This window comes from Hyperoodon ampullatus (assembly GCF_949752795.1).
Source record: "Hyperoodon ampullatus genome assembly, chromosome: 2".
Classification (NCBI taxonomy): Eukaryota; Metazoa; Chordata; class Mammalia; order Artiodactyla; family Ziphiidae; genus Hyperoodon; species Hyperoodon ampullatus.
In genome coordinates this window covers 48,948,858-48,961,003 of record NC_136915.1, presented here as the reverse complement: position 1 = coordinate 48,961,003, position 12,146 = coordinate 48,948,858, and the positions used below count along the sequence as shown (strand labels likewise).

Sequence of the window (12,146 nt, the reverse complement as noted above, 5' to 3'; positions counted from 1 at the left end):
CTCTCATTTCCTTCATTTCTTTTTCATTTATTTCTGATCTGATCATTATGATTTCTTTACTTCTTCTAACTTGGGTTTATTTTTTTTCTTCTTTCTCTAATTGCTTTAGGTGTAAAGTTAGGTTGTTTATTTGAGATGTTTCTTGTTTCTTGAGGTAGGCTTTTATTGCTATAAACTTCCCTCTTAGAACTGCTTTTGCTGCATCCCATAGGTTTTGGGTCATCCTGTTTTCATTGTCATTTGTCTCTAGGTATTTTTTGATTTTCTCTTTGATTTCTTCAGTGATCCCTTGGTTGTTTAGTACCGTATTGTTTAGCCTCTAAGTGTTTGTATTTTTTACAGATTTTTTCCTGTAATTGATATCTAGTCGAATAGCATTGTGGTCGGAAAAGATACTTGATACAATTTCAATTTTCTTAAATTTACCAAAGCTTGATTTGTGTCCCACGATATGTTCTATCCTGGAGAATGCTCCATGAGCACTTGCGAAGAAAGTGTCATCTGCTGTTTTTGGATGGAATGTCCTATAAATATCAGTTGTTTGTCTTGTTCAGTGTATCATTTAAAGCTTGTGTTTCCTTATTTATTTTCATTTTGGATGATCTGTCCATTGGTGAAAGTGGGGTGTTAAAGTCCCCTACTATGATTGTGTTACTGTCGATTTCTCCTTTTATGGCTGTTAGCATTTGCCTTATGTATTGAGGTGCTCCTATGTTGGGTGCATAAATATTTATAGTTGTTGTATCCTCTTATTGGATCGATCCCTTGATCATTATGTAGTGTCCTTCTTTGTCTCTTGTAGTAGTCTTTATTTTAAAGTCTATTTTGTCTGATGAGAATTGCTACTGCAGCTTTCTTTTGATTTCCATTTGCATGGAATATCTTTTTCCATCCCCTCACTTTCAGTCTGTATGTGTCCCTAGGCCTGAAGTGGGTCTCTTGTAGACAGCATATATACGGGTCTTGTTTTTTATCCATTCAGCCAGTCTATGTCTTTTGGTGGGAACATTTAATCCATTTACATTTAAGGTAGTTATCAATATGTATGTTCCTATTCCCATTTTCTTAATTGTTTTGGGTTTGTTATTGTAAGTCTTTTCCTTGTCTTGTGTTTCCTGCCTAGAGAAGTTTCTTTAGCATTTGTTGTAGAGCTGGTTTGATGGTGCTGAATTCTCTTAGCTTTTGCCTGTCTGTAAAGGTTTTGATTTTTCCATCAGATCTGAATGAGATCCTTGCTGGGTAGAGTAATCTTGGTTGTAGGTTTTTCCCTTTCATCACATTGAATATGTTCTGCCACTCCCTTCTGGCTTGCAGAGTTTCTTCTGAAAGATCAGCTGTTAACCTTATGGGGATTCCCTTGTATGTTAATTCTTGCTTCCCTTGCTGCTTTTAATATTTTTTCTTTGTATTTAATTTTTGATAGTTTGATTAATATGTCTTGGCGTGTTTCTCCTTGGATTTATCCTGTGTAGGACTCTCTGTGCTTCCCTGGCTTGATTGACTATTTCCATTCTCATGTTAGGGAAATTTTCAACTAAAATCTCTTTAAATATTTTCTCAGCCCCTTTTTTTGCCTCTTCTTCTTCTGGGACCCCTATAATTTGAATGTTGGTGTGTTTAATGTTGTCCCAGAGGTCTCTGAGATTGTCCTCAATTCTTTTATTTCTTTTTTCTTTATTCTGCTCTGTGGTAGTTATTTCCACTATTTTATCTTCTATGTCATTTATCCATTCTTCTGCCTCAGTTATTCTGCTATTGATTCCTTCTAGAGAATTTTTATTTCATTTATTGTGTTGTTCATTATTGTTTGTTTGCTCTTTAGTTCTTCTAGGTCCTTGTTAAACATTTCTTGTATTTTTTCCATTCTATTTCCAATATTTTGGATCATCTTTACTATCATTACTCTGGATTCTTTTTCTGGTAGACTGCCTATTTCCTCTTCATTTGTTTGGTCTAGTGGGTTTTTACCTTGCTCCTTCATCTGCTGTGTGTTTCTCTGTCTTCTCATTTTGCTTAACTTACTGTGTTTGGTGTCTCCTTTTCACAGGCTGCAGGTTCATTTTTGGTGTCTATTCCTAGCGGGTAAGGTTGGTTCAGTGGGTTGTGTAAGCTTCCTGGTGGAGGGGAATGGTGCCTGTTTTCTGCTGGATGAGGCTGGATCTTGTCTTTCTGGTGGGCAGGACCACGTCCAGTGGTGTGTTTTGGGGTGTCTGTGAATTTATTATGATTTTAGGCAACCTCTGTGCTAATGGGTCAAGTTGTATTCCTATCTTGCTAGTTGTTTGGCATAGGGCATCCAGCACTGTAGATTGCTGGTCGTTGAGTGGAGCTGGGTCTTAGCATTGAGATGGAGATCTCTGGGAGAGCTTTCACTGTTTGATATTATGTGGGGCTGGGAGGTCTCTGGTTGACCAGTGTCCTGAACTTGGCTCTCTCACCTCAGAGGCTCAGGCTTGACACCCGGCTAGAGCACCAAGACCCTGTCAGCCACACGGCCCAGTACGTGGGAAGTTTCTTGCCTTTTGGGAAGTCTGAGGTCTTCTGCCAACATTCAGTAGGTGTTCTGTAGGAGTTGTTCTACATGTAGATGTAGTTTTGATGTATTTGTGAGGAGGAATGTGATCTACACATCTTACTCCTTCACCAACTTGATGGTGCCCCTTTTGTCATCTTTCTGATGATAGCCATTCTGACAGATGTGAGGTGATATCTCATTGTGCTTTTGATTTGGATTTCCCTGATGATTAGTGTTGCTGAGCATCTTTTCTTGTGCCTGTTTGCCATCTGCAGGTCTTTTTTAAAAGATGTCTATTCAGGCCTTTGCCCATTTTTTAAATCAGGTTGCTTGTTTTTTTGATATTGAGTTGTATGAGCTTGTTACATATTTTGGATATTCACCCCTTTTCAGACATATCATTTGCAAATATCTTCTCCCATTCAGTAGGTTGTCTTTTTGTTTTGTTAATGTTTTCCTTTGCTGTGCAAGAGTTTCTAAGTTTGATTAGGTCCCATTTGTTTATTTTTGCTTTTGTTTCCTTGCCTGAGGAGACAGATCCAAAAAAAAAAATATTGCTAAGACTTATGTCAAAGTGTGTTCTGCCTATGTTTTCTTCTAGGAGTTTTCCCAACACGACTTAGTGAAGAGACTGTATTTTCTCCATGTATATTCTTGCCTCTTTTGTCATAGATTAATTAACCATAAGTGTGTGTGTTTGTTTCTGGGCTTTTTATTCTGTTCCATTGATCTATATATGTTTTTGTTCCAGTACCATACTGTTTTGACTACTATAACTTTGTAGTATATTCCTAATACTTTTAATATTGACATTAACATGGTATAGAGGACTTGAATGCCCCTACCTACCCCTCCATCCTCTTTTCATACATACTCAGTCTTCACCTTTGAGATCCAGTCATGCTGACCTGTTAGCTTCGCTGACTTGCTAAGCTCCCACTGCAGGGTGTTTGCGTATTCTACTCCCTCTTCCTGGAATGTTCTTTCCTCCCCTGTGCCCCTTTGTCTAAGTGACTCTTAATCTTTCTTCTGATCTCGGGTCAATCATTATTCCCCAGGGAATATTCTCTTAGGTATACAGTCTCATAGTACCATGACCCTCTTTTTCATAGCACTTGTCACAGTTGTAATTCTATATTTATGTGATTGTTTGATTAATAATTCTCTTCCCTCCTAGATGATTTCCTTCTCTATACTCACCATTTTCCCTAGCCCCTATCATAATGCCAGGCACATGTTACATATTCAAAAAATATTTGTTGAATGAATGAAAAGTTAATGGAGGAGGGATAATCAAATGCTACTCTGGTTGTTTTTGTCCTTCTTAGAATATTAGAATTTTAGGTGGAGAAACAATCTTAGAGATCATTAAACACGGTACCCTCATTTTAAAAAAAGGAAACTGAGGCACAGAGAAGTTAAGTGACTGTCCTAAACTCATTGTGAATCAAGTCCTGAACTTGAAAATCCTCCATTGCCAGGGTAGATTCAAAGTATATCTGTGTATTTTAAGCTTATCTGTTGGACTAGGTGAAAGTCATGCTATGATGGGGGAAGATTTTTCAAGATGTGTCTGGTTGTCTCCGTTATTTCCCCAGCATTCAGCACAATGTCTGGTGTTTAGTAGACTGATTGTTATATGTAAAATATGCAAAGGGGGAGGGTTGAAGGTGGGAATCTGTTAATAAATTAACTTTCTTTGACTAAATCAGACAGACTTGAAAACAGGATAGAAGCAAATATTAATTTTTGTTTGTACATACTTTTATAGAGGTTACTTATTTTTACCACATGCTTGTAAAAACATGTGCATATGTTTCAATAAAAACTACTTCACAAACAAAAGATTAGAGTACCTAACACCTGGTATGTATCCAATAATTTTGTGTCAAATATGAATCTGAATTATTGCCATTATAATGAATAATTTTTTTTAATTTCAAAAGAAAATAGTGAAGAAATGTATGAAGATGTCTACAAAACAAAGAGCAACTACCCAAAGAGAGAGTGAGTTTCTCTTTTTCTTGGCTTCCTAGCTAAGGGTATTTCCTGTTAGTCTAGGAAAACCAAAGTTTAAGAAATGACTTCCATCCCTACCCACCCCATCTTCAGTGAAGATATGCATAGAGAATGGAAATAAGCTATTGTAATACAACATTGTGATCAGGGCACTTGTAATTGTGTACAATCATATCTAATAATTTTGATCACATTGCTTTCTCTTTTGAGAAAATGTACATCTCCCAGAGTAGAGGACTTTGATACTGTGCTAGGGAATAAGTGAGAAAAGAGAAGTAAATATCAATAAAATGCTTCAATTCTGTAGTTGCTTTTCCAGGAAGAAATCAATGGTTATGATTTACCTGTATCTTTGAAAGTTAATGAGGCTATCTCTGGGATTGGGGCTTAATTTATTATCTAATAATTCAGTGTTATCAAGGACAGTATTTGTTCAAATGGGCATTATTAATCAAATTCACTTATTAGGCACACATTGTGAAAAGGAAAACAGCAGTAGTCAAAAGCAAGAAGCTTGAGGGTTGAAGGGAAAAGAGGCCATTCGTGCTGGGTGGGATGATGTGAGTGTATCATTCCCTCTCCTTATGCTCCCCCCCCAATCAAGAGCATATATGGAAAAATTTTAATCATCAACCAGGCAGTCAGTATACCATCATCGTTATATTATCATTCCATAAACTAAAGATCAGTGACATGAATTTCAGAAGCTAGAAATTTCTATAATTATTTCTAGTATAGTTTGTAAACTATGGGTCCCTGAGTCATCATCTCTAAAAGGAAGACTTTGCTCCATAAACTCTTTAAAATAGAAACCATTTGGAGTAGATGAAAGTTTGTATTGAAATATAGTAATTCCTTCCATAGCTGATGTGTGCTACTTCCTATCAGCATCTAAACAAAGAAGAAGAGCATAGAAGCTGACAAGGCATTTTCCTGCTCTTCCTTGAGTGGGGTGTGTTGAAGAAATGAGACTGAAGTCTCTGATCCTTTTTACTACATCAGGCTTCCATCCCCAGTACTCTCTCAAACACCATGTTATTTATATCCTCTGATTCCTCTTAGTTTAGATGGAAAAGAAGCACTTAAAAGACTGCGGAGGTTCTTCAAGAAAGAAAAGGATAGATTTAAGATGAAGAAAATCAAGTCAAAAGAAAATATAAGGTAAGAGGTCCCTTTTTATTTCTCTTTCCAGGAGAGGATTAGCAGTGCTGGCCTGGTTAGTTACACAGCTGATGTTCTCTATCCTGTTCTTCTAGTGAAGCAGTACCAGAAACTAAAACCAAAGGCCCTGGTTATCACCTACCACCTCCTTGCCAATATTTGAGTGAACTACACCCACAGATGCTTATGAGAAAGTGACAATGTCCCTTTTGAAAACGTTGATAAGAAAAGGTTGTGAACAAGGGTAGAGGGAAAGTCTTAATCAAACAAAGTCCAGGAAAGAAACTTTCCTCATCATCCTTGGCATAGATTCCTGTTGTTGTTACTGAGCATTATGTTATTAATTACATCCTTTTATGCTCTCTCAGCCCTACAAGTTCCAGTGGTTTTATTTGTCTACACTTCCATATTCTAATTTGCCTCTCTTGAGAGAGGCAGTGTGTGGAAAGGGAAGATGAATTTTTCAGCTGAATGGTCCACGTACCTCAAAGTCTTAGACCTGGAAGGGAACCTCCAAGATCACCCTAGCTAATTACCAGTGGGAATTGGGAAGGTTAGAAATTCATGAGTAGGAGAAAGAAACAAGAGGCCTAGGTTCTGGATTCTAGTTTCAGCTTTTCTGTTTATTCAGTGTGCAACCATGGGCAAATCACTTCCATTTTGCACTCATAGGGATCAAGTTTCTTCTTGCATATAATAGGAGGGAGGAAGGAGACTGGGTGGTCTCTGGAGGCACTTCTCTCATATATATGTGTGTGTGTGTGTATATATATATATATGAGAGAGACACACACAAACAAAAACATAGACATAGATCTGTATTTTATGAGGGCAGAGGATGGTAAAATAATTTGACCCAGGTTATTACATATATTGACATGGAATTATATTATTCTACCTTGAAGTTCTTTTCAATTATAAAACCTCACAGTAACATGACTTTAAGTCTAATTGTCTGTTGGATGTAGATCTACCAAGAGATTTATATAGAATATGGGGTTTACAAATTGTAGTCCTGACCATGGAAGAAGAGGGAGTCTAGCTCCAGTAGCCAATGAGACCTAAAGGCAGACCCCGACCTTAGCAGGTTAGATGTTTCTGACAAAAATTATTAGTGCGATACCTACAGTCCCTTAAAAATTTGATCCAGGTGAGAATGCTGATGCGTGTTTTGTTTTGTTTTTGTTTTAAATAATATTTGTTTATTTATTTTGGCTGCACAGGGTTTTAGTTGCAGCACGCAGGATCTTAGTTGCGGTAGGCATGTGGGATCTAGTTCCCCTGACCAGGGATTGAACCTGGGCCCACAGCATTGGGAGCATGGAGTCTTACCTACTGGACCACCAGAGAAGTCCCAATGCTGATGTTTTTAAAATGCAAATGTTATTTCCTTTTACTTAGAGCTATTCTTAGAACTGTAAGTGACTGCTTATGACTTTTAGAACAAATATCCAATACCTTTTCATTGCAAGTCAATACTTTTATGGCAGCCCCTTCCTACTTGTCCAGCTCCATCTCTCGCTCAGATTTACTCTCATCACCAGCCCATTAACACATTCCCTCTTTGTATATGAGTGCCCTGGCGTTTCATGCCTCCTTGCTTTTGACCACGACATTCCGTTGGTCTGGAATGTACCTGTCCTTCTCCAACTTCTTTTGATTATCAAAGTTCTAGCCTTCCCTTAAAGTTTGGTCAAATATTATCCTTTCTGGGACGCATTCCATGAACCTTTCTACCCAAACCTGTCTTACCGGTTTCTCTTCTGTTTCTGTAACATCCCGTGCACATCTTGTAATGTCTCTTAATACTACTGAGAAACCCTTTTTCTTAGAGTCAGAGAATCTCAGGGTAAGAAGAGAAATCCATATACCTAGTCCAACCCACTACACAAGCTTCTCTGCAGATTTCCTAAGAAGCCACATCTCTATGCCTGCACACCTCTATAAAGAGAAATTCACTATGTGCAGGGGGAAATCTGCCATATGTAGGAAGGTCTAAAAAGCCTTTTTTCCCCTTAAATTTTTCCAAAATCTGCCTCTCTACCTTAATTTTTCAATTAATAGCATGGAGGTAACAACAGAACTTTGTTTATTTATTTGTTTCTTTGTTTACCTTTTGTTGAGCCTTTTGATTGAGGGCTCCTCTCTGGAACATCAACTCCTAGTTTGTTGCGTTATCTTCAGAAGGAGGTTGCAACCATGAAAGTGTGACCTTTAAAAAGAGTTGGGGCTCTCAATCTTCTCTCTCTCTCACACACACATAAACATACACACACGCACAAACACACACACACACACACACTGTCTGTTAGGATAGTCATTATTAAATGGCTTGATTTAGGCATAAATAAACCAAGAATTAAATGCCACGGGTCTTAGCTATGCTACGAGTTTTACATGGGAATTAAATGTTAAGCCTCTCGGGCTTCCCTGGTGGCGCAGTGGTTGGGAGTCCGCCTGCCGATGCAGGGGACGTGGGTTCGTGCCCCGGTCTGGGAGGATCCCGCATGCTGCGGAGCGGCTGGGCCCGTGGGCCATGGCCGCTGGGCCTGCGCGTCCGGAGCCTGTGCTCCGCGGCAGGAGAGGCCGTGGCAGTGAGAGGCCCGCGTACCGCAAAAAAAAAAAAAAAAAATGTTAAGCCTCTTCTCACTCCCTCTGTTCCAAATGTTCTGACTTCTTCTTTCAACAGGCCAGGCACTCCTCAGCTTGAGGGTCTCTGTGTCTGCTGTTTCCTCCCCTAGGAATGCTCTTACCCCAGATATCTAGTTGGCCTATTCTCTCACTATCTTCAGGCCTCTGCTTCAAAGTCACCTTATCAGTGAAGCCTTCCCTGAACATCCTCTGAAAAATGTCAAACCAGCCCTCACCTCCAGTCCCCCTCCCCCCTTACCCTGCTCTATTTTTCTTAATTGCACTTATCTCCATAAATTTCCTTACATGACAGATCATAAATTTCCTTGTTTGTTTTCTGTCTGTCTCATTCTACTGGACTCCATGAGGGCAGGGATTTTGACTGTTTTGTCCACTGCAGTATCTCCAACATAAAGTACAATGCCTGGAAGAAAAAAAAAAAAAGAACAGTGCCTGGGATATAATAGGCACTCAATAAATATCTGTTGAATGAATAGATGACCTAAAGGAAGGAAATATCATTATAGATTTTTTTTTTGTGGCCTTGGTGTCTATGTTTAAATAGGAGCTACCAGCACCCTGACCTAATTAAAATGGAGGAAGGGAATGGGTGTTAAGAAAGGCTCCCTTAAGCAAGGGACCGCTTGCTTAAGCCAAGGCCCCAAGGATATGTGCTCACTAGATGTTGAGGGCAGGAAGTGCATGAAGGCTTCACATGTGTTCTAATCCTCACAATAACCCATGAGTTAGAAACTTGTTCCTCCATTTTACAGATGAAAAACTAAGGCTTTGAAAAGTTATGTGACTTGCCCAGGGTAAGTGGCTAAGTGGCGGAACTGAAAGTCATATCAGCTCTGGCTCTAGTGGCCATGTATTTCTCCTACTGCGCCCTGCACATCACAGTCCTGGTCTCATAGACACCAACGGAAGGGATCACTGAGTATCAGCCCTGTCCCAGGCACATTCACTTAGGAAAGCTCATCCCATACAAAGGGAACTCTACAAGATAGGTGCTGGTATTCATTTTGGAAATGGAGAACTAAAGCTTCCACAAAGGTTAGTGCTGTTCCTTTGGTCAGCCCTTTATTATGTTCTTATCACAGAGTGTTATATTAACTTACTGTTGGTGCCCCTCACTAAACCGTGAGCTACCTCAGGACAGAAACTGTGTCTGATCATTTTGTATACCCAGCACATGGGCCTGGCCCATGATGAGTGTCCCCAGAATACCTGTGGGACTGAACTTAAGCTAATTGCTTAAAATACGTGGATTTTTTTCCTACCACGTCATGTTTCCTTTCATGTAATCTTAACTGTGAGATTTGAGGAAAACCAGATGATCTACCTAGCCAATGTCCTCTCCTACTTAGCACATTTACCATCTTCCATTTCCACCTGGCCTGGAATTCTCCCCTCAAGTCACCTCTTTGGTTAAACATATACATAGTCAGGGTCCAGCGTCTCCAGATGTTTCTCTCTTACCATACTTACCCCACATTGAACTGGCATCGTGGAAGGTAGAAGGCAGAAACAGAATCCTGTGGACAAAGAAGGGCAGGGCTAAGGGACAGCCTGAGATTGTCTCGTTAGGAAAGGGGGTGTGGGTGGTCACTGGGGATAAATAAGCTCATTTACAAGAGAGGGGAGGTGATCAGAGCAAAGCTGCAGGAAAGGTTTGCTTCGTATCTTTCCCCCAAAGCATCTGTATCAAGAAACCTAGTCATCAATATGTTATTTGAGATGTATCAGCTAATATTTCTGAACATGGCTTTTTCCCTTAACCCTTTGTGTCTTTTGTCAATTAACAGTGCATTTTCCATTTCGCTGCCTGATTTAGGTAAGTGACATTCGCTTATTTGCTGGAACAAAATTATTCAGCACTGACATATTCACATTCTGAGAAAGAGAAGTAGTAATCCTTCCTGCATTCCACGTTTAATGAAAAATTGATACATCAAAATCAAAGACATTTTACACAATAGTAGTACTTACATTGGGGAAGATGAGTAACATTTCTCAAGTGCCTCCTATATGCCAGGCCTCTTAAAATCCGAGAAATAGATGCATTATCCCTTTTTAGGAAGGCTCTAGGACTCACATCCATATTTTAGTGACCTAGGATTTGTACTCAAGTCTCTGAATACGAAGCTCGTGCATTTTACATTATACCACATAACCTTCTGAAGGATTTAACAGCCAGCTCACCGGAATTAAGACATAGTAATTTGAACATGACCACTTTGCAGTACACGTACTAACTGAATCAAGGATGGGTCATTGGAATACTTTTTGCTTTGCTATATAAACAACAGTGCACAAATTAGTACAGTGCCTGACATCTAGTGTGCTTGCTCTCCATCACGTTCAGTAAGTTGAATCTATCGATGAGAGAGGGCCATGTGTTTTGTTGTTTGTCAGGTTTAGTTTATGGGCTCTAGCGATGGTGGCTACTTTGATTTTACTCTGACTTGACAATTCAAATGTATATTATATTCCACAAATATAAGTTTGCTGCACTAAATAACAAATAGTTACATAAACCTGGTATAATAACAGCTCTCCCAGGCTTCCCTGGTGGCACAGTGCTTAAGAATCTGCCTGCCAATGCAGGGGACATGGGTTCGAGCCCTGGTCTGGGAAGATCCCACATGCCGTGGAGCACCTAAGCCCGTGAGCCACAACTACTGAGCTTGCATGCCACAACTACTGAAGCCCGTGCACCTAGAGCCCGTGCTCTGTAACAAGAGAAGGCACCGCAATGAGTAACCTGCGCACCGCAATGAAGAGTAGCCCCCCTCACCGCAACTAGAGAAAGCCTGTGCGCAGCAACGAAGTCCCAACGCAGCCAAAAATAAAAATTAAAAAATCAAATAAAAAAATAACAGCTTTCCCAAAATATCCTCGGTCTAGGTAAAAAAAAAAAAAAAAAAAAAAAAGTCAGAATAGGCCCGCATTGTACCCCCATCCAAATATATGAATAACTGAATTATGAATTGTGAATAATTATGCCAAAAGGTTTCTAACTAGTTCAAGTGGTGAGTCATTTGAATATTATGGAATTCTATGTAGACCACCAAGGAATGTGAATATCCTAAACTGAAAACGTCTAATTATGATTAAGTACTAAGTAAGATTCAATTTTATGCAAGATTATTATAAAGAAGCAGTTGTGTTTTGAAATAAAAATCAGGGAAGAAAAATCAACATTAATGTTCTATTAAATTGCTTTTTTTCCCCTAGGAATTAAGCCTTCTCACTGCTCTAGCATTATAACATCTTTGTCCAGTTCCAGAATGATGGGAACCTAGTCTAAACATGATCCTTTCGGCAACTCATATTTTCTGGAAATCCACATGAAATCAAATTGATATAAATATTTATGCATGTTTGAGATACTAGGACATCTCACTATTTTTTATTCCTCAGTTGAACTTCTTCCCAAATGGATACTTGTTTTGTTCTTTGATCCTTTCTATATCCTATGATCAGATTTTGATAAAACAGGCATGGGGATGCACCTAGATAATTAAGTAATTGTGTATAATTTGGAAAGCTGGGGATTGTATAAACCATACCTAATAATAGACTATTTTGATCCTATCTTGACCCTAGAACTTAGGTCTCAGGAAGTTATTATCTATGATGATGTGGACATAAATGAAAAAAAGTCAAAGTAAGTCAATTTACCGCATTGGTCATCCCTACTGATATTTAACCCATTTCCTGATGCTTTGTTAAATACGGTCAGAGGGCCATCCCTTCAGATCCTTGGTTACTGGGTGAAAAGTCAAGTTGTGATATATTGCCCCCACTAGAAAAG

General features: G+C 39.1%; 1 protein-coding gene across 1 annotated transcript in view; it reads left to right on the top strand.

The window, feature by feature from the left end:
* Nucleotides 1-12,146, top strand: part of FYB2 (FYN binding protein 2) — a gene marked incomplete at both ends in the record, with an annotated part of 168,557 nt that overhangs the window by 143,335 nt on the left and 13,076 nt on the right. Inside the window, 4 exon segments of the mRNA XM_079720915.1 lie at nucleotides 4,462-4,522; nucleotides 5,597-5,695; nucleotides 10,135-10,163; nucleotides 11,939-11,999. Coding sequence (XP_079577041.1) covers nucleotides 4,462-4,522; nucleotides 5,597-5,695; nucleotides 10,135-10,163; nucleotides 11,939-11,999 — 250 coding nt within the window.